The 22,740-nt window shown below is 46.1% G+C and overlaps 1 protein-coding gene across 4 annotated transcripts in view; it reads right to left on the bottom strand.

The window, feature by feature from the left end:
• Nucleotides 1-2,868: 2,868 nt before the first annotated feature.
• XRCC6 (X-ray repair cross complementing 6) overlaps nucleotides 2,869-22,740 on the bottom strand; it is a 31,147-nt gene continuing 11,275 nt past the window's right edge. For 3 of the 4 annotated variants that reach the window (XM_006150726.3, XM_006150727.3, XM_027772738.1), the window contains exons 7-13: nucleotides 22,126-22,312; nucleotides 19,423-19,591; nucleotides 17,975-18,136; nucleotides 15,934-16,063; nucleotides 11,974-12,074; nucleotides 6,667-6,780; nucleotides 4,289-4,679 (exon numbers count right to left, since the gene is read on the bottom strand). In XM_006150726.3, coding sequence (XP_006150788.1) covers nucleotides 4,483-4,679; nucleotides 6,667-6,780; nucleotides 11,974-12,074; nucleotides 15,934-16,063; nucleotides 17,975-18,136; nucleotides 19,423-19,591; nucleotides 22,126-22,312 — 1,060 coding nt within the window. In that variant the 3' untranslated portion in view covers nucleotides 4,289-4,482. Of the gene's footprint in view, nucleotides 3,143-4,288; nucleotides 4,680-6,666; nucleotides 6,781-11,973; nucleotides 12,075-15,933; nucleotides 16,064-17,974; nucleotides 18,137-19,422; nucleotides 19,592-22,125; nucleotides 22,313-22,740 lie in introns of those variants that run through there. The other variant, XM_014588689.2, reaches the window with a different exon arrangement.

Consider the following 22,740-nt stretch of genomic DNA (forward strand, 5'->3'; position numbering starts at 1 on the left):
AAAAAAAAAAAAAAAAAAAAACCATGAGGAGGGAGGTCCTAAGACTGGGAGCCAGCACCTAGTGCCAACTTTGCCAGACATGGAGTGGCCTGTCTCATTTATGAGATTTGGGATTTTAATTAGTTGAGAGGATTGATGACACTGAGAGGTCAATGCCACTAAAAGAAGAATATAAGTATTACATTTCCCTTGGGACCAGCAGTTAGCATAATGGCTATGTCGCTGGACTCCCATGTAGTTGACCGCAGCTCGAGTACCAAACTTGGTGGCTTAAACTCACGCCGGGCGTGTGTGCATGCATGCCCAAGATCCCGAGAGGAAAATGGAGAAGGGATTGCAGCATGGCCATCCCCTTTGGGGGGTGATTACGTGCTTTCTGTCTGTCTCTTTCTGGCGAACACATGCACTCAATAGTGAAAACCTCTCCTAAAAGAAACAAAAATAAATTACATTTCCCAAGAAAAAGGGAAGGGACAAGTCTACCATACAGGGCCACAGAGAGAGCATCAGATTTTGGTCAAGAGACAACAACAGGTGAGGGAAGCCTAAGCCACAGCCTTTACCAGAGTTTCCTCTGAAAAGGCAAGACAGTATAAACAGTAGGATCTGGCTAGTTTGCAGTGGACTTTGAGGCCTTGGAGTGTCTCTAGTTGCCTGGTACCTGGTCCTAGGCTGATTTAGAACAGGGGATTAATGGTACAGTGTGTGAAAATTAGATAGAGGAAGTTGGCTTGCATGAGAGACATTCTCCCAAGTAAGTCATTAACTACTTTTAGGAATTAGTTAGCCTTGGGAGGGACAATCTAACTTGGAGGGCCCCTCAAGATACCAAAATGTAAGACCCAGAAAATAAAACATGATTAATACAGTCTCCCTGCAAGTGGATTCCCCAGCCTCAAGCTTTCAGATGATGAAGCCCAGGCCATCTTGAGGGCGATCACAGGCTTGCTTGGCTTTAAGCTAGAACCACGCAACCTATCAGCTTCCAAATTCATCATCCACAGAAATGGCCATGAGGATAATGTTTATTGTTTGTTTTTTAGCAAACTTTTTGCTATAGGGCCCGTGCACTCACTGAAGAGACAGAGACAAAGTGAGAAATCACCCCCAGGGAGGATGGCCACACTGCAATCTCTTCTCCATTCTCCCCTTGGGATTTTGGGCACGTATGCACACCACCTGGTGTGAATTTTAAGCTGCGAGGTCCCGGACTTGAACCATAGTCGACTACATGGGAGTCTAGTGATGAAACCATTATGCTATCTGCTGGTCCCAATGTTTTATTAAGTTGATAGTTCTGGGGGTAATTTGTTATACAGCAATAGACAACTCGAGGGGATGGGCGGGTGATAAGAGTGGGGATAGTTGAAGGACACCAGAAGTGCTGGGAAGGCCCCTGACAGTGACAGGTGTTCCTGGGGCCTCGGGGTGCCTATAGGATTAGCTTTTATCTGTGATGCAATCAAAGTTACTAGGATAATCATATATTCAGGTACAGTTTGTGCTCAAGCCAGAAAGGCTGAGTAGTCATAGCTCCTGCTGGAGTGTAAAGGGTGTTTCCCCTGGGCCAGGATTTCTGAAATAACAGGTGGGTATTGAAGAGGATGTCTAGCCTCTGCCAAAACTCATGGCCTGCTTTGCTTTTGGTCCTGCTGTATCTGGTCTAAAGGTAAACATGCATGTGATCACATGTGTTTGGTAGTTTCTGCCATGCGGACTCCTGCTTCTGTGCTGCCCCCACAACTGGCGCTACCCGTCATCAGAGAGCATGCGCAGGCCCAGGACTAACTGGTGCTAGTCAGGTCCCCACCTGACGAATGGAAGCATGTTTGCAGCAGTTAAGAGCTTGATTGGTGGCATTCAGGTTCTCTCTTTTTCACCCGCAGTGCTTCTAAATTTTTTTTTTTTTTAAGTTTTTGCTATAGGGTGCACACTCCACAGAGAGAAAGAGAAAGAGGGGGTGGGGAACTGAGAACCCCCCCTGGGGAGATGACCACCATGGCAATCCCTTCTCCATTCTCCTCTGGGAATTTTTGGGCACGCATGCACACAAGTCTAGCATCATTTTCAAGCTGTGGTCCAGACTAGAACTAGAAGTGCAGTTGGACATGTGGGATCCAGCTGCCTTGACCTGCACTCCACCTGCTGACCTACAGTATTTTCTTATGAAGATGAGTAGACCAAGTCTTGAAAATGCCAAGCAAACTCTCCAAGGTCACTTAATGTATGTGATGGCGCCAAGATGCAAAATGACTAAATCTGAATTGTCAGCTTCCAAAAGCAGAACCAATCCATGGTACTTGTTCCTCCTGGAGGAGCTCAATAGGCAGGAAGGGCAAGCTTTACTAATTTACAGAGAAACATCATTTAACAGCTACTTTCCAGACTCGAGTGCTCATTTTTTTTACTCATTCACATGCCTGTCTGGCTCTGATAAATGTTTGCCATGTGACCCTGTCACTCTCATTCTCACCATTGTGTCAATAAGGGGACAGTGGAAACAAAGCCTGGACTTTGGTAAGGTCACTCAGGAGTGCAGGAAGAGCCAGCCAGGAATTCCTGCACTCTTGGGCTCCTCACTGGCAGGATACCCAGGGTTGAGTAGGGAGGGCTCAGTAACTGGGGGGGACTCACTCTCATCCTCTCCTCTGCTTTGGGATGACTAACACAGACCCAAGCCATCTTTGAAGATTAACTCCTAGAATCCAGAGTTTCCAAGCATACTTCATTCAAAGGGGATGGGCTAATTATTTAACAATGAGCACTTACTAAATATCTCTTATTGAAGAATTATCTCTTTCACCCAGACAGGGAAAGAAATCCAGAAAGAATGTAACATCCCCTCTCAAACAAAATCAAAAGCAAAAACAGGTTTAAAAATTTTATAAAACCAGAGCAAAGAATCCAAAGCTGAGTCTCTTTACAGGAACAACTTGCCCCCTCGCACCCCGTTACGAGGGGGCTGCTCAGGACCTCTAAACCCCGAAACTCAAGTCATCCTCAGAGGACAGACCCTTCCAGGCTCATTTCTTTCCCTCCAGCAAATTCTTCAAAAGCAGTAGCAGCACAATGAGCAGGAGAGGAACAGGGAGAAAGAGCATGCCCCTCCTGGTCTCCTAATCTTGAACTTCCTACAGCTCTCCTGAAAAGTAAGGGAATTAACTCTTCATTATTTTGATATTGGAACCCAAATTCTCAGAGCAACAGAAAATGTGTAAAACTTCACATAATTGAATGAACAAATAAGGTCACTGTTTACTCATGAAGCACACGGTACCAGAATTAGAAAAACTATCCTTTTCCCCTCCAAGTTTTTCTTTTTTCAGTTTTGTTATAGGGTACGTGTACTCACCAGAGAACCAAGGAAAGAGAGAGAGAGAAAGAAATCACTCCTTGGGAGAACAGCCACACCCAATCCCTTCTCTATTCTCTTCTAAGGATTTTGGGTATACACACACACATACACACCACACGTCTGGCATGTTTTTCAAGCCACTGGGTCTGGGAATCAAACCACGCAGTTGACCATGTGGGATCCAGTTGCCTTAACCACTATGCCATCAGCTGGCCCAAAAAACATTAGTCTTTTTTTTCCTCCCTAAGAGAGGTTTTTGCTATAGGGTGCGTGCACTTGGTGGAGAGAGAGAGAAACAGAAAGGGAGAACTCACCCCCCCCGGGGGGGGGGGGGGGCGGTGGCCACACTGCAATCCCTTCTCCTCCATTCTTCTCTAGGGATTGGCATACATGCACATGCACCCAGTGTGAGTTTTAAGTTGCTGGGTCCAGGACTCAAACTGTGGTTGACTATGTGGGAGTCCAGTGATATAACCATTATGCCATCCACTGGTCCTGAAACATACTCTTATTGCTTCGAAATCTAATTTTTTGGGGTAATTTTTTAATAGTTTTTATTTTATTTATTTATTATTATTCAATCTGATTAGAGAGAGAGAAAGTAAGCTGCCAGGTCTGGGGTTCAAACCATGGTCAACCATGTGGGAGTCAGTGCCTTAACCACCATGCCACCTGCCGACCCCTGAAATCTAAATCTTTTATCTTAACATGACACGATGAAAGAAAAACCAGTGGAGGACAGTGGGTAGGGCTAGCTATTCCTGCAGCATTTTCACGTGCCCCTAACTATCCCGCCCTCCCCACCTCCACTGACATATTTTGTTGCCACTGTGACCTATGGTCCCTGCGGGACAGAAGACTGAGCAAACAGCCATGACCTTCACCTCTGGGTGCCAGGCGGACGCACTGACTCGTCCACTCTAGAGGGCGGCATGCAGAACCAAGTCGAGGCTCTTTATTTGGACAGCAGAGTAAGGCACAGCGAAGCGGGAGGGCAACCTGGTCTCATGGCAACAGAAACTCTCATATGCATCAACTCTTCGCAGGAGAAATATTTTTTAACTCAATGAGAACAACACCAGGCAGCCTGGCTACAGTGGAAGGGTGGCTGACCGTACGACTTCTGATCACGCCTCCTGGAAATGCTGGGTGAGTGCATCCATCAGCTCCTGCTTCTTCATCCCACTCTTCAGCCCGTACACCCTGCAGGCCTCCTTCAACACAGGCACAGTGAGCTTGCCTAGCGTGCCCTTGCTGACGTGGGCCTTCAGCTCCTCTTCAGAAAACTCCACCTTGGGCCTTTTACTTCCAGAACCCTCATCATCTGGAGAACAAGGTTAGGAGAGAATGATAGGAAATGCTACTCGTGGCATGCCAGCTGCATGGCACAAGGGCCTTCATATGATCTGGTCTGTAGCCTACCATAAGGCTGTGATGCCCACCTGGGTGGGCAGGTGGCGTGTTGATTAAGGGTGCTGGACTCCCACATGGCCAACTGCGGTTCGAGTCCTAGACCTGGCAGCTTGCTTTCTCACTTTTCTTCTCTCTTTTTCTCTGTCTCCCTCTGTCCCTATCTGGTCAAATTTAAAATAATTAAATAATTCTTTTAAAAAATAAATAAATAAAGCTGTGATGCCCACCCAGAGGAAGATGGGTGTCTCCATAAGACAGCTTCATTTAATTATAAAAAAGGCATCATCCCTGGAAGTTTCCAGGGAATACCATCAGTTTACTCAAGACTGTTGCTTGCTCTGGGTGAGCAAGCCCTTCCTCCCCACTCCTTTCTTTCTAAAGCATTTACAGACTCCACGTGAGCACCAAGTCACCATACTACATGACAAAAGTCTGAAGGCCACACACAAACAACTATCTAAACCACGCAGAGTATGAAGAGCTGAGGGCAGCTTTCCAGGGCACTGCACGAGTCACTTCTGGAGCAAGAGGCGAAGCGCCATGACCAGCAGCTTCTCTCTCACGTTCCATTTCCTCACAGGTTTTTAGAGAAATGAGGCCCAGATCTGGCTTCTCTTGGCCAGAGACAGGCAAAATGATTATAGCCTAAGCCAGAATTATTCCAAAATGGTGACAGCACACAAGGTGGTGTCCTAAAAGAAGTGAGCACCTAGTAAAGAGAACGTTGGGCCCACAGGAAAGAAAAAAGACACAGATAGAGGACAGTCTACTGGATAAAAATGGTTAAGGCCCGAAACAGGCAGTACAGGCAGACAAGCATCCAGTAAAATGACAACTCACTCGTACCTTGAGAATTACAACCAAAATAGGACGTGATTTCCCCTCTGTCATTTTTTGTAGAAATTAAAATAGTATTACAAGTATTTACAGGAGTGGAGAAACACTCTTCTCTCTTCTTGGATAGGGTGCGAATGTACCACTGTCTTGTAGGCAGTTCTTACCAGAGTTTTATATGTCTATGCCATGATCCAGCAACTCCACTGCTGAGAATCTGTCCTCAAATTTGCTCACGCAGGCACACTGGCTATGCGGCATTTCTACCAATGAAGGTCTAGTTAAATAAGCTGGCTGCATCTATCCAACAACCTAGTCTGCAGCCTTATTTTTTAAAAAGAGCTAGATACATCAGTGTAGATATAAACAGCTGTCTAACATACACAGCTGAGAAACAAGATAGCTAAGTAGAAAACAATGTGTATACTATCCTGTATGTGCTAAAATATGGAGTTTTGCATACGCTCAAGGACATTATCCTCTGTGATAAGACCATAAAAGGCAAGTTTAATTTTAAAAAAAGTCCTTTTATTTATAATACAGCATGTATGTGTGTGCACATGAGAGTGTGAGAGGAGCATCCCCCACAGGGTCTGGTCTCATGGCAATCCCCTTCCTCCAGTCCCCTAGTCCCTCATATCTTGGATGCTCCCCTATGTCCCCAGCATGTTTCAGGAAGACCAAGCCAGAGATTTGAACCATAGACCCCCTATAGGATCCAGCTTCTCTTGAGCAGCACATTACCACTGTACTATGGAGCCAGCCAATAAAGACAATTTTTAAGCTTTTCTTCTATAAAGCAAGTGTACTCCCCTGAGAGGGAAAGTGAAATATCACCCCCCGGGGAGACTGGCCATGCTACAATCCCTTCTCCTCCATTCTCCTCTCAGGATTTTGGGCATGCATACAGCACACACACACAGTATGTTTATTAAGCTGTCAGGTCCAGGACTTGAACCATGAAGTCAGTTATATGGGATCAAACACCTTAACCACCACGCCGCCAATTGGCACAAGACAAGTTTTTAAAATAACCCACTGAATACACAAACCCAGCTCCTCACCTTGTTTTCTCTTGGTAACATTCCTGTCAGGAGTGTAATCTGGTGGGTAGACGAGTTCCTTAAACTCATCTACCAGAGAGCCCAGTCTTTTATCCATTTCTTCAACCTTGGGCACTAGAAAACCAAAACATAAGAGAGTGGGCTGGTAAGCCAAAACCCAGGACTAGAGGAGAATGTACCTAACTGCTGGGCGGGAGGGGAGGGTCTGCGAGGCAGTGGCTGGCCTGTCCATAAAGCACGCCATCCAGTCCTCAGGTACTCACTGGGTACCTCCTAACAATCGCACTTACTGCAGCCAGGCAAAACTTCTCATTTTTATTTAATCTTTATAACAACCTATAGGGTAGATAAGTTTGTCTCCCCCTTTTATAGGGGAGGAAAGCAGGAAGTCTGTGACCTGCTCGAAGTCAAACAGCTGAGAAGTGGTAGAGCTGAGAGACTGGGATAGATTCTGGGATTCAAATGGGAACCCGTGCCCCAGTGGGCTACTTAGCCTAGTCAGAGAGGAACTCATGGACAGACACTCCGCTCCACTCTTGCTCTCAGGGCCTCGGGACCCCACCAACAGGAATATCCACCAGACAGAGTCTGGATCTCTAAACCATGACACGAATAAATCTGTATTTTTATAAATCACCCAGTTTCAGGTACTTTTTTTTTTTTTGAGAGGTTTTCGCTATAGGGTGTGTGCACTCGCCAGACAGACAGAGAGGAGACATAGAGACAGAAAGCGAGAAATCACCCCCCAGGGGGGAGGGCCATGCCGCAATCCCTTCTCCTCCATTCTCCTCTCGGGATCTTGGGCACGCACGCACACGCGCCCGGTGTGAGTTCTAAGCCACCGGGTCTGGGATGCGAACCGTAGTAGACTACGTGGGAGTCCAGCGACATAGCCATTACGCTAACTGCTGGTTCCCAGGTACTTTCTGTTATTAGCAACAAAACAGCAAGAACGGGGAGAAGGAAAAACTCTGCAGCAGCGTGGGGAAAAGCATAAGTAGGAGAGCAGCAGGTGAGAACCAGCAGGCGACACACAGCTTGAGGATGGGGATGAGGAGGCAGGGCTGGCAAGGTTGGAAAAGCGGCAGGGTGAGATATGGACGCCCCAGAGGGCTAGGAGTTCAACCCTATCCTGTGACCAGCGGGAAATTCTCGAGGACTGTGGCGGGGGAGCGGCATGACCGACCCGGCATCTAGCCAGATTACCCTGATGCTACATGAAGTAGGAAGCACACGAGGGTAAACCAGATGACTGGGCAGAGGGTGGGTAGGGCCACAAGCACGCGAGTGCTGGCATTCACAGGCCTTTCCAAGGCACTGAGCGGCTGGGATGGCGGGAGCGCTCCTAGGCCAAATACAGTAGAAATGGGAGATGCAAGAGAGAGAGCACTTTTGTTTCCTTTCTTGTTGATTAAAACTGTCATTTGTGGGGCTTTCAGCATGAGCTGTGTCACATCGAAGGCAAAGGTGCTGAGGTGGGTGGCTCATCATTTCCTCACGTGACCATGTTTGCAAGGCACTAGGAAGGGAGCTCCTACCCTCTAGTGTGACTAGAAGATGGTCCAAGTTGAGGGACAAGCTGCGCTCCCCTGGCAGAGCCTGTTCCTGAAAACAGGAGCTAAACACTGGCTCTCATCCTGGGAGTTACTGGGGGACTTTCAAAAGCTACTGAGGCCCAAGCCCCACCCCCCAGATACAGATTTCATTCATCTGCAGTGAGGCCTGAATAACCAGATTCTCTTTTATTTCTTCCATGAGTGAGAGAGAGAGAAAGAATGAGAGAAAGACAGACAGACAGACACAGCACCCCCAACAGGGACTCAGCACCATAATCCACTCCCGGTCTCAGCCAGCCCCAAGTCATGGACACACACAGGCCCGGCATACTCAGGGAGGTCTCCAGACTTGAGCTGGGACCCTCTCGTGTGGGATCATCGCCTTCCAGAGCACTGCACTCCACCACTGTGCCACTTTCTGGCCTCAGCAGTGAGACTGTGCAAAACCCAAGCGATCCTGTTGTATAGCCCAAATTGAGAACCAACGCGAAGGTAGAGGCATGTCTCAGAATCACCTGAAGTCTGTTAAACAAGTTCCTGAGCCCCAACCTGAGCTTCAGATTCACTCAACTTGAAGTAGGGCCCATGAACGTGCACTTCTGGGCTGACTCCATGGCACAGAGGTGATGTGCTGCGCCAGGGAAGCCAGATCCCACATAGCAGCTGAATTCGAATCCCTAGCCCAGTCAGCCTAAAACAGGCAGAGCACGTGTGCAAGTGTCCAAGATCGGATGGGCTGGATGACTGAAAGGGATCGTGGCATAACCACACCCTGTGGAGTGTCCTCTTCTCTTACCCTCACATGCATGCACACATACTCTTTACCATGAATTTAAGAAAAAAAAAACTTAAAAGAATGCTTTCTAACATGGCCCAGGTAACATGGAAGCTGCTGGTCCAGAGACCACAGCTGGAAGTTCCAGACTAGAGCCTAGAAGAATGGACAGGGCTAGAGAGGGAGGCTTGGGAGGCATGAGCGTGGGGTGGTACCTGAGGTTGAGAGAGGGTGAAATAGCCAACAGGAGGGGAGAGAAGAGAGGGCTGTGGACAGAAACCTGGGTCCTTCAGGTTACAGGAAATACTGGAGCAGCTGAACTGTTTTGAAAACAGAGGTAGGAAGAGAAAAGGCAGGACTTTTTCAGTGAAATTACAGGGCCATTAACTAGAATGTAAGAGGAGGAGGCCCAGGATGTAGAGTAACTGTGGACAAACGAGAATGATCACATGTCAGGACCCAGATTCTGTCAACATCTTGTAAGAACAATGTCCTTATCCTCACTTTCCAAAAAGGAAACAGTTTCAGAGCGGTTATATAACATTTCCAAAGTGGCTCAATTTAATAAGTGGCAGAACCAAGATTCAAAATCACATCACTTGGGAACCAGCAGTTAGCGTAATGGCTATGTCGCTGGACTCCCACGTAGTCGACCGCGGTTCGTGTCCTGGGCCCGGTGGCTTAAAACTCACGCCGGGCGCGTGTGCGTGCGTGCCCAAGATCTCAAGAGGAGAATGGAGGAGAAGGGATTGCAGCGTGACCATCCCCTCTGGGGGGTGATTTCTCGCTTTCTGTCTCTATGTCTCTCTCTGTCTGGCGAGCGCACGCGCCCTACAGTGAAAATCTCTCCAAAAATAAATAAATAAATAATACCAAAAAAAAAAAAAATCACATCACTTGTGGCGCTGGCAGGTGGTGTGGTGGTTAAGTGCGCTGGACTCCCAAATGGCCAACCACGGTTCAAGTCACGAACCTGGCGACTTGCTTTCTCACTTTTTCTCTCTCTCACTCTCTCTGGGCAAATTAAAATAAAGTTAAATAAAATAATAATAAATTACATCAGTTGTCTCCAAAGCCTGTGTCCTTGACTAACTAGCTAGGCATTGCACAACTTACTTCCTAATTTGCCTAAAGAATTTATTAAAGGCCGAGATTCTTTCCGTGACCCTCTCATAAGGGTGGCTTCATCCAAGGGTTTCTCTTCTTCCCAACCCAGCTAATAATCACAGTAACACTGGTACAGTAACTTTTTGTTTTTAACTTGCTAGAGTGTGTGCACTTGGTGTAGAAAGGCAGAGCAACGGGGTGTGAGAAAGCACCCCCTCACGGGGGAGCATGCCACAACTCCCTCTCCTTTCAATTTTGGGTAAGCACACACATGCCTGGTGTGTTTTTCAAGTCACCAGGGTCGTAACTCAAACTGCACAGTTGGCCATGCACAATAGAATCCAGTCTCCCTTTAATCACCACGCCACCACTGGTCAGGTACAATAACTCCTATGCTGTTAACGCTGGAGCTATTTCATCTAGTATAAAAGAGATCATCAATAACCTAGAAGTTAAGCAAGCAGGGCAAACTAATTGTTCTGATTTTATTTTAATTCTGCCAGAGGGTGTGTGTGCTCAGCTAAGCTAGAGAGACAGAGACAGAGATAGTAAGAAAGCACTCCATGAGGCATGGTAATACTGCAATCCTCTCTCCTCTACCTCTCCTCCTTCCTGCAATCATCCTGGCAGGTACACACGTATGCCCAGTGTGTTTCTCAAGACGCTGGGTCTGAGACTCAAACCTCATGGCTGGCCGTTTGGGATCGAGATATCTCGATCACCAGGCCACAGGCTGGCCCTGTTCTGATCTGTATTTTTTTTTAATAGGTTTTGCCTTAGGGCACATGCACTCACGGGGAGAAAGAGAGAGGCAGAGAGTGAGACAGAGAGAGTAAGAGGAAAAGTAAGAAATCACCCCCCCCAGGGGGGATGGTCACACCGCAATCCTCCTCCATTCTCCTCCTACGATCTTGGGCACACACGCACACATGCCTGGTGTGAGTTTCAAGCCACTACGTCCAGAACTCGAACTGCATTCGGCCATGGGGGAGTCTAATGAGGTATCATTATGCCGTCAGCTGGCCCACTGATCCTTGTTTTTTAATTTGCCATAAGGCACTGTGCTTGTCAGAGACAGACTGAGGGAAAGTGAGAAGTCACCCCCCAAGGGGAAAGGCCATACCACAATCCCCTCTCCTCTCCTCTCGGGATTTTGGACATACACATGTGCGCAGCATGTCTTTCAAGCTGCCAGGTCCAAGACGCCTACTGGGCAGTTGGCCACTGTGGGATCCAGCTGCCTTAACCATCAGGCCACTGCCTGGCCCTGTTCTGATCTTTTTAACCTGTTCAGAATCTTCATTAAATCCAATCTGTTTCCCAGAGGCATTTTTTTTTTTTTTTGAGAGGTTTCCGCTATAGGGCGTGTGCGCTCGCCAGACAGACAGAGAGAGACATAGAGACAGAAAGCGAGAAATCACTCCCGGGGGGATGGTCACGCCGCAATCCCTTCTCCTCCATTCTCCTCTCGGGATCTTGGGCATGAGTTTTAAGCCACTGGGTCCGGGACGCGAACCACGGTTGACTACGTGGGAGTCCAGCGACACCGCCATTACGCTAACTGCTGGTTCCCTCCCAGAGGCATTTTCTCACATCACTGAACTCCCAAGACCTCTTCTAAAATATACAAGAAAAATCACAGCTCGTTCTTATTTAGGCAAGATCTCACTATGCTACTCAGGCCAGACGTGAGCTCATAATCCTCCTACCACAGCCTCCCTGACTCCCTAGGATCACCGCCATGTCACTCTGTACCTGGCTTTTACAATAGGTTGGACCAGAAATCAAACCAAGGCCTCCCATGTGGCCCCAGCCTGTAGAGCACAGTGTCTTAGCAGCATGTGCCTCCATGGCTGAGGATCTTCTTACATGTCAGATCTACGACTTGTTCGGGCTCCATCAAATCCAAAGCTAAGGCCTCCAGGTTCCTGAAATGCTGCTGTAGCGCTGGGTTCTCAAAGTCGTCACTTCTGTTAAAACAATGATAATAACTAGATTAAAACCTAAATATTTAAACACATTAAAAAATTAAAATTAGGCCCAGGGATCTCCTGAATAGTCTGGGCCTAGAGGCACATGCTTGTGGTTCTGGTTGATTGGGAGGCTGGGGCAAAGAACTGTAATGGAGGGGCAGGCCCTGTGGCTTAATGGTTAAGGCAGCCAGAGTCTGTGAGAGTCTGAGCAAGCTGCATCACTGCTCTAAGTTCCAGTTTCTTCATCTATAAAATGAACACAAAACCTACTTTCAAGGTTCCTCTAAAGAACAGGGCTAGCCCCATAGCACAGCAGTTAAACACTGCAGAAGAAGTGGATATCACATGGCTGACTGGGGTTTGAATCCTTGCACTGTCAGTACCATGCTGGACATGCACACATACACATGTCCAGGATCCTGACAGGATGAAGAACTGGAGGCAAAAGGATTACGGTATGACCAAGTCCTGTTGGGATGGGGGATGCTTTCTCTCCCTCTTTTATTTTATTTATTTATTTTTTTTTTTGAGAGGTTTTTTTTTTGCTATAGGGCACGTGCATTTGCCAGAGACACAGAAAGCTAGAAATCACCCCCCAGGGAGGATCATCATGCTGCAATCTCTTTTCTTCCATTCTCCTCTAGGGATTCTGAGCATGCACACATAGCTACCCAGTGTGAGTGTTAAGCTGCCAGGTCTAGGACTTGAACACAGTTGCTTACATGGGAGTCCAGTGATGTGACCATTATGCCATCTGCTGGTCCCATTTTCTCTCTCTTGCATGCATGCATATGCACTCCATCATGAACAATTTTTTAAAAGAGTAAATGAAGGCTAGCCTCCTGGTGTATGGCCAACCACAGTTCAAGTCCCATTCCTGGGGACCTGAAAAAACATAAGTCCATGCACAGGTGCACAGGACCCTGAAGGGATAGATAAGTAAAGTAAAAAGGATTGTGGTGTGACCATGCCCCACTGAAGGGTGCTTTTTTTTTCTCCCTTTCCCTCTCTCATGTGTGTACATAAGCCCTCTGGCATTTAAAAAAAAAAAAAAAGAGTGAATAAGATGTTGTTATTGAATCTAGAAACATCTGGCACATGGTAGACTCAATCCCTTCACTTGCCCAGTAAAGGACAACAGGAGGTTTGAGAGCGAAAGATGTTATTTTGCACAGAGGTATGCGGAAACAGGGAAGTACCTTAGAGACAAAAGATAGAATATGAAAACTACGGGACCAGCTAATGTCATAATGGTTACGTCGTTGGAGTCTCATGTAGTTTACTGCGGTTCAAGTCCCAGACCTGGTGGCTTAAAACTCACACTGGCAGGGACCAGCAGGTGGCGTAGTGGTTAAGGCGCTGGACATTCCCACATGGCCGACCATGGTTCAAGTCCTGGACCAGGTGGCTTGCTTTCTCACTTTCTCTCTCCTTTGCTCGCTCTCTCTGTCTCTCTCTGGTTAAATTAAAATGAACAAATGAATGAATAAAGTTAAATAAATAATTATTTAAAAAAAAAAAAAGGTTGACCTGAAACCACAAAAATATCATTTTAAAAACAACAACAAAAAAACACCTCACACTGGCGTGCGTGTGTATGTGTGTGTGTGTGTGTGTATGTGCCCAAAATCCCGAGAGGAGAATAGAGATGACGGGATTGTGGTGTGGCCATTCCCCTTGGGAGGTGATTTCTTGGTTTCTATCTCTCTCTATTTCTGTCCCTCTGGCAAGTGCACATGCCCTATAGCAAAAACCTCTCTAAAGAAAAAAGAAATAAGGAAACTAATTCATAAAAAAATCAATAGCCCAATTTTAAAAATGAGCTATGCAAAAAAGGAGGAGCCCCCAGCAGGTGGCATGGCGGTTAAAGATGCCAATTCCCACTCCCACATGGCCAACCACAGTTTGAGTCCCAGACCAGGCGGGTTGCTTTCTCACTCCCTACCCCGACTCTGTCCCTCTCTGATCAAATTAAAATAAGTAAATAAAGTGAAATAAAAGAACTTTTTATTTTTTTGGAGAGGTTTTCGCTATAGGGCGCGTGCGCTCGCCAGACAGAGAGAGACAGAAAGCGAGAAATCATCCCCCAGAGGGGATGGTCACGCCGCAATCCCTTCTCCTCCACTCTCCTCTCAGGATCTTGGGCACACACGCACATGCGCCCGGCGTGAGTTTTAAGCCACCGGGTCCGGGAAGCGAACTATGGTCAACTACGTGGGAGTCCAGCGACATAGCCATTATGCTAACTGCTGGTTCCCAAAAGAACTCTATAAACAAAAAAAAAAAAAGAAGAAGAAGAAAGAAAGAAAAAAATGGGCTAAGGACTTGAGCAGACATATCTCCAAAGAAGACACAAATGGCCAACAATCAGATACCACATGGCTGAGTCCCTGACCTGGTGGCTTGAGAAACATACTGGGCACACATGCATGGGTGCACGCAGGTCCTGATAAGGTGAAGAAATGGAGAAGGGATTACAGAATATCCCCGTTGTTGCTAGAAGGCACGTGTACTTACCAGAGATAGAGAAAGAAGGGTGATTACAGAAATCACCCCCTGGAGGGATAGCCACTCTACAGACCTTTCTCCTCCATATTCTCCTTGGGATCTTGGGTGCACACACTCACATGCCCTGTGTGATTTTCAAGTCACCAGATCCAGGACTCGAACCACAGTCAAGTCATGTGGGAGTCCAGTGCTTTAAATGCTACCCCACCTACTGGCTGGCCCCTGTGTGTAGAGATCTTTTAGACAGGATTTCTCCATGACCCAATCCTCTTGCCTCAGACTCTCAAGTAGCTGAGGCTACAGATACATGCTACTGCGCCCAGCCCTCTCTGTCAGGTTCTTTTTTTTTTTTTTTCCCTGTCAGGTTCTTGATCTTGCTGTCTTGTCCAGGTCAGCCCTGAGCTTCCATCCTCTTGCCTCAATCTCTCTCTCTGAGTTGCTTATAGACACAGGCTACCACACCCAGCTTTTCAGGGGCTGCCAAGAATTAAACCTGGCTCCCATATGCATTCAGCCTACCGAGCAACAGCACCCAGCACAGACTATTGTAGCTGGGCCCTCACTTGAATTTAATTCACTAATTATTTACTCACTGTAAAGAGGAGAGAAAGATAAATAGGTATTTTCATCAGAATCTTGCCATACTACAATTTTCCCACCCCAGCATTCCGGATAGCTAGGATCACAGGTGTCTAAATGCACTGAGCATGTTGCAGCTGGTCCAGGATCTAAACTTGGTTCTTTCATGTGGCCATAGCATCACACAGTCTACACGACTGCAGCAGGGTCCACAGGTAAAACCTTATTTTAAAAAAATAATTATTTAGTTTTATTTGTCATTATCATTATTTTTTACTTATTTATTTTTTTGGAGAGGTTTTTGCTATGGGGCGCGTACGCTCGCCAGACAGAGCGCGAAAGAGAGACAGAAAGCGAGAAATCACCCCCCAGGGGGGATGGCCATGCCGCAATCCCTTCTCCTCTGTTCTCCTCTAGGGATCTTGGGCACATGCGCACATGCACCCAGCATGAGTTTTAAGCCACCGGGTCCGGGACGCGAACCGCGGTCGACTACGTGGGAGTCCAGCGACACAGCCATTACGCTAACTGCTGGTCCTATTATCATTATTTTTCAATTCACCAGAGAAAGAGAAAGAGAGAGAACAAGTTGTCATTTCTAGGATTCGAAATGCTTCTGGCCATGTGGAAAGTCCAGCACCTTAACTACCATGCCACCTGCTGGCCCCACCATAGGGAACACTTTTTTTTTTTTTTTGGAAAACTTCTAATAAGGCTTTCTACTTAGGGGGCACTTGCAGAAGGAAGCCTGAGACTGGCCCATACTAACCTGTACTTGAAGCGGAGTTTCTGAATAATAGCCTTCATCTTGTCTACTTGCTCTGGGTTTGCCTTGACTTTTTCAGTAATGGGCACCTTCCGTTTGTCATCAGCATAGGGTAGGTAAAAAAGCTGGAAACCTGAGCAAAGGACACAAATTGTCTGGGAATCAACTTAATAGAGTGTTGCCGTCACTTGTGTCTCAGCTCCAAACTCACCCTCTGTGCCCTGTGCTGCTGGGGCCCCACAAAAATCCTTTTCCTTTCCCATCTGACTCCTGTTAGCACTTGCCTAAGAGATGCCCTCTGGAAAGGAGACCGAGAGGCACGAGGGGCCCTTCCTGGACACACACTGTTCCTGTCTGCACTGTCCCAGCAAGGACCCTTTATCTGGCAGCAGCAGTTGGTCCTAGCCTCCAGCTTTTCTGAAACATCCAGAGCCAGCTGGATAGAGTCCTTCCCTGAAAGGGTACAGCCCAGCTCCACAGGGCCCTCTGATGAGCTTCAGTCACTCCCTTTTTTCTCTAGCCACTACCACGTACTAAAGGATGAAATAAGTAAGGGTTATCAGGCTGATCTTGATCCAGTTACTGACTGGCTCTGGAAGGACTGAAAAACCCAGACACTGTAACCAACTGCTGCTACAGGTAAAGGGCCTTGCTGGTGACACTGACAGCAGCAAGCACAAGGGAAGGGGCTGGGACACAGCCTACCAGAGAGCTAGCTGGGAAGAGAGCTGGGCTTAGAGAGTCTCAGCCTCAGCAGCACAGAGTGAGAAGGGTGAACTTGGGGTCGAGAGACAGTGGCTTAAAAACTGAGCACTTCTGGGAAACAGCAGTTAGCCTAACGGCTATGTCTCTGGACTCCCATGTAGTCAACCGTGGTTCAAGTCCTGAACCCGGTGACTTAAAACTCACGCCGGGCGCATGTGCGTGCGTGCCCAAGATCCCAAGAGGAGAATGGAGCAGAAGGGATTGCGGCGTGGCCATCCCCCCTGGGGGGGGTAATTTCTCACTTTCTGTCTCTCTGTCTCTCTGTCTTTCTGGCGAGCACACGCGCCCTATAGAGAAAAACCTCTCCAAAAACAAACAAAAAACAAAACTGAGCACTTCTGAACATGCTGATGACCAGAGTTAAAACCAGAATATACTCTGATCACTTGGCAAAAAGCCAGCAAAGGTTTCTTGAAAAAATACCAGAACTAAATAATGCCAATTAAAACACACACATTCACTCTCTTTCTCAAAACAAAACAAAAACCAGAATATATCCAAAGAGTTGTAATTTTTTCACGTGTGTCAGGATGTGCGGTAGTGGGATGGTGTTTTAGACTGGGTCTTGCTGTGTCCTGATCCCCTGCTTCTCTTCCTCAAGAAGTTGGGACCACAGGTGACACCACCATCCCCAGGTTCTTAAAATTTGTATTAGTATGACTAAAGAAGAAAGACTACCCTCTGCTGACTAGTTTGTATTAGGCACTTACACTTTTATTAACTTGTCTCAAATGTAAAACAACCTTGAGGGAAAGGTATTCTAGAACCTTCATCTTTGTAGATAAGGAATATCAGTAGAAAGGCTAAATTATTTGCCCAACTTGTTTGGCTAACAAGTGGCAAAGATGGGTCTGAAACAAAAGCAAACAAGCTTTCAGACACATAAGAATATAAATCAAGTCTGATGTCAAAATCCATGACCCACTATGCCCCATTACATACATGTATATATGTATGTATGTATATGTACATGTGTGTATATTTGTGTGTGTATTTATACACACACACACACACATATTCCATGAACTTGTCTAAGTCCCTACACATAATTCTCAACCCTGGCTGCAAAACTGCCTTGTATAGCTGTGAATGCTATGCACTGCACAAGCCTATCTGATAACCTTGACTGTGCAAGAAACTCCCTAAGAAACCTTAAAAATACACATTTCCCAGGCCCTGTTCCTGGAGACCATGGTTTGGCGGTCTGAATCAGGATCCCACGAATGATACCAAAGCCTGGGCAAAGTTCAGAAGTCTTGGAAATACTTACACCACATACCTGGGGGAGTCACCTGAATTTTCTGGTCATCCAGCTCCTCTTCCTGTGGCACCAGAGCCACGAAATACGGTGGGGTGTTCTTGCGGGGTGTGTACCTGCACACTGCTACGACCTCCTTCTCCAGACACTTGCTGAGGAGAGCACTGAACAAGGTTGAGCTCCCTAGAAAACAAACGCCCCACTGGCTTCCATCCTAAGGAAGTCTCCTCCTTTCTTCTTAGCCCACAGCAGAACATTATAACTTCCCTTTTATTTTCTTCAAAGGGCTTGTGATACTTCAATAGGTAATGCAGGAGCAGCAGAGACATACAGGGGAGAAGGGAGGAAGACGACTTTGAAAGTTCACAAGCTCTATTTAGGAGCAGAGATTATGAGACTTTCACCTTTTTTTTTTTTTAATTGCCAGAAGGTGCATGCTCTTGCCAGAAAGAAGGTAAAGAGGAAGCACCTCTCAGTTGGGGTGGGGTCACACCTCAATCCCTTCTCCTTTTCTCTAACCTGGTGGGATTTGGGACATGCATGCCCACATGCTCAGTGCATTTTTCAAGATGCCGGGTCTAGGATTTGAACCATGTTTGGCCAAGTAGGATCTGACTCCCATAACAACTAGATTATAACACTGGCCTGTCAGTTCACTTTTACAGGCACTAGACTAAAGGCATGAACCCCAGGCACTAGTGAAAACCAAATGGTAGCAGAATATCAATGCTCTGTGAAGATGACCCACATGGGAATGTTCTGGGTTTGTATCCAAAGACCTCCCTGAATACTCCAGGTACACAAGTGACCTGGGCTGAGATTGGGAGCAGATAATGAGGTCACAGCCCCTCTCTGGGGGTGCTGTCTCTCGCTTTCTGGCGGGGGGCTCACTCTTTTCTCTCTCATGGAAGAAACACACACACACAAAAATAAGGTCAGGGGCCAGCAGGTGGCATGGTGGTTGGGATGCTGGACTCCCACCAACCACGGTTCAAATCCTGGACCTAGCGGTTCTCTCTCTCTCTGGTAAGTGCATATAGTAAAATTTAAAACTACTACTACTAATCATAAATAAATAAAATTAAATAATTTTAAAAATCAAGTCAAAGAAATCTGGGGGTTCATAGCACACAGAAACAGAGATCTGAACAATATAGATACATACATACTCTTTAGTTTCCAACATTAGAGAAAAAGCTGTAGGGTTTTTTTGCTTGTTTTTGCTATCTGGGAACCTCAAAGAAAGACCTCTATGAGAAGTAAGCCCTTAAAATGGTAAATTCTATAGCCCCTCCTGGATATGCACAATACATATCAGCATGTTAAAGGTCTTAAACAAATCTTTAATTTTGTTTAGTTCTACATTTCCAAAGTTGGAGCATGAAACGACTTCAAAATGCCTCATCAGCATCCCACACAGTGCCTAGCAATGTTTGTTTAGGAAACTGTCCTTGGTCTGTGCCACCTACCATTTACCAGTGTCTCCTCGGGATACACGAACATGGAAGGCCGCAGGTAATGGTGCTTTTTCAACATTACTAAGGGCTTGAAACCGATGAGAATCAAACCTGGCTCATCGAACCGTTTCAGCTCTTCTGTTTCCTCTTTCTCCAATAGAATCTGACGGTTCCCATAGATCTAAAGGAGGGGGCACAACAAAGGTCACAGAGAGAGGCTACATGGAGACCCAAATGGCTGGCACGTTGACACCACCAAGCTAAATCAGCCTTCTTCTAAGAAGCAAGAAGACGGTTCCCCAGGGGCGTCCTCCTCCAATAGGAGTTCACATTTACTGAGTGACTACAAGGTGCTTTACACGTGGCATTTAATTTATCCCTGTAGCAGAGGCGGATGTTAAAAGCTGTTTTACAAATGAGAACTGAAGTTCAATGGTTGGGCAGTGTGCTCCAGGTTCTACAGCTAACTGGGCTTTAAACTCAGATCTGCCTGGTGCCAAAGGCCATGCTCTCATTTAACACATAGGTACTGTGCTCCCAGCACCCTCCCTGACACACGAAGGATGCTCACCTCATGCCTATTTACTGAGAAAACCTATGGCAGGAACGATGGTAGGTCTCAGTTGGCATGGGAAGTAGACACGCACACACACTCACGTGCGCGCACATTCAGTATCACTTACAAATATTAATGTTTGTATTTTGATCCTATTGGGTTGTCGGAAAAGTCACAGTATTCTTCTATGCAAAAATGTGTCATGACTTTCCCAACAACCCAACAGATAGGTGATTCATAACAGAATTTATTAGCAGTCAAATTCAGGATTTATGAACAAAAAAAGACCCTCGAGGTTTCTTCAGGCATATTGGATCAAGAAAACAACTCAGGGCTGGCTCAAGGGTGCAGTGGTGCTGTGCTGCTCAGGAGAAGTTGGATCCCACATGACAACCCTGGTTTGAATCCCTGGGAAAGGCAACCTGAAATACGCAGTCACGCACAGGAGTATCCAAGATCTGAGAATGGAGGAAGGGGCTTGAGGCATGACCAGATCCTACAGAAGTCTCCCCTCACTCTCACATGTACACAGTATCACAGGTAAAGGAAAACAGCTATTAAAAGGGGGGGGTGGCGGCTGGCAAGTGGCATAGAAGCTAGGGGCGCTGGACTCCCACATGGCCGACCATGGTTCAAGTCTCAGACCTGGTGGCTTGCGTTCTCACTTCCTTTCTCTCTCTCTCTCTGATCAAACTGGAAAATAACAATGATAATAATAAATAAAGTTAAATAAAATAATTCTTTGAAATAAATAAATAAATAAATAAATAAATAAAAAGAAGGGGGGGCAGCCCTGTGGCCTAGTGGTTAAGGAAGCCAGATCACCCGTGGCATGTCTGTGTGTACCTAAAATCCCAACAGGATGGAAAAATGGAGGAGAAGGGATTGAAGTCCAACTATGCCCCATTGGAGGGTGCTTCCTCCTTCTTCTCTTTGGTGAGGGCATGCACCCTCTGACAATTAAAAAAAGAAAAAAGATTAAAAGAAAACTCAGCTAACAGAAAAGCTACTGCCTATGAATCAACATAAAACTAGTTACTTCTAAAATAGAAGAGGAAATTTCTTAACTCTTTCCTTCAAAAAGTAAGGCAGGCCCAGCAGGTGGCACAGTAATTAAGGAGCTGGATCTCACATGGCTAACCAGGGTTCAGCTCCTAAACCCAACAGCTTGAAAATCATGCTAGGTACACATGTGCCCAAAATCCTAAGAGGAGAACGGAAGAGAGACTGTGGTGCAGCCATCGCACCCCAGAAGTTACTTCTCACTTTCTCTCTCTGTCTTTCTGTGTCTCTCTCTGGTGAGCACATGTCTCCTATGGCAAAAATTAAAATAAAAAGCTTTAAAAAGGTAAGGGTAGGGGGGCCCAGACCTGTGGCCTAGTGGTTAAGGGAGTCAGATCCCATATGGCCAACCACATGGTTTGAATCTCACCACAGTGGCTTGAAAAACACACCAGGTGCAAGTGTGCATGCCAGGGTGAAATGCTCTGGCTTGAAATTTATGCTCTAAAAAACATCTCAAGGGTTGAATCAAAATACAATTTTAGTTATCCTTCTAGGTCTTGAACTTATGCAAAATCCCAGATTCTCCTTTACATTGTGCATAATTAAAAAAGATGACTCATTTGGTATTAATTTTTGAGGCCAAATCCACTAATTAAATGAAGCTGAGAAAATGAGAGATCGTTCTGTGCGTTCTAAGGCTGTCTTTCAGGTTCACAAAGAGAGATATGTATCATTCCAAAGCATAGCAAGCACTTGGCTTAGGAAAAATAAAGTTCTCTCCTTTAAAAAAAGAGTGCACTTCACACCTAACACTTTCCCAACTCCTCCACATCTCCTTATTAAGTATAAAGTAGGTGCTGCTAGGGCACCTGAGCAAGGAGTTAGACTGTCAGGCTCAGAACAACGTGTGCTGAGAGATTAAGAGCTGAAGTTTTAATTGACATCCCTTTTAAATACTGGCCCTGTTAAACTTTCTAGCTCTCAAGGTAGCACTGACCCAGATGCCACAGTTCCAAAGAGCAATAACTTTGTGTTTTCACAGTTTAGCTAGAAAGATGCACATGCAAAAGTTATTTAATAATTAGGCTGATCAACATCACCCTCCCTGTTAACATTTCAATGAGAAAATTCAGTAAGAAGGCTTATCTACCTACCTGAGACCTCTTGGTGTCGCTAGGCAGGAGCAAACTGCCTGTATTTATACTAAATATCCGGGTCTTGACTTTCACTGGTTCATTTGTTTCCCGATACAGCCTTATTGCAGAAGACTTGAAAGCCTTCTGGAGCAAATTATAAATGCCCACAGTGAGTGCTATATCTTTGCTGAGCTTAAACTTTAACCTGAGGGGGAGAAAAATGAAAAAAGCATGGACTGAAAGATTGTGCTTTCCTATCTAAAATTCCTCCCTGGCACCCAAGCTCCAATTTCTTTTACTCTCTTCAATAATATTTAAGTAACTGTTAGGCTCTAATAATGTATTTTAATAGAACAGAATTTGCTATAATACCATCTCAGGCCTACACAAAAATCAGTTTTAAAATATGTTAACTACTGGGGCCAGCAGGTGGCATGGCGGTTAAGGGTGCTGGACCACCACAGGGCCAACTGCGGTTCAAGTCCCGGACCTGGCAGCTTGCTCTCTCACTTTCCTTCTCTTTCTCTCTCACTATGTTCCTCTCTGGTCAAATTAAAGTAAATAAAAAATACATAAATGTTAAATATTTTTTTTTTTGGAGAGGTTTTTGCTATAGGGCGCATGCGCTCGCCA

This window comes from Tupaia chinensis, unplaced genomic scaffold, assembly GCF_000334495.1.
Source record: "Tupaia chinensis unplaced genomic scaffold, TupChi_1.0 Scaffold000294_5, whole genome shotgun sequence".
NCBI classification, from domain to species: Eukaryota; Metazoa; Chordata; class Mammalia; order Scandentia; family Tupaiidae; genus Tupaia; species Tupaia belangeri.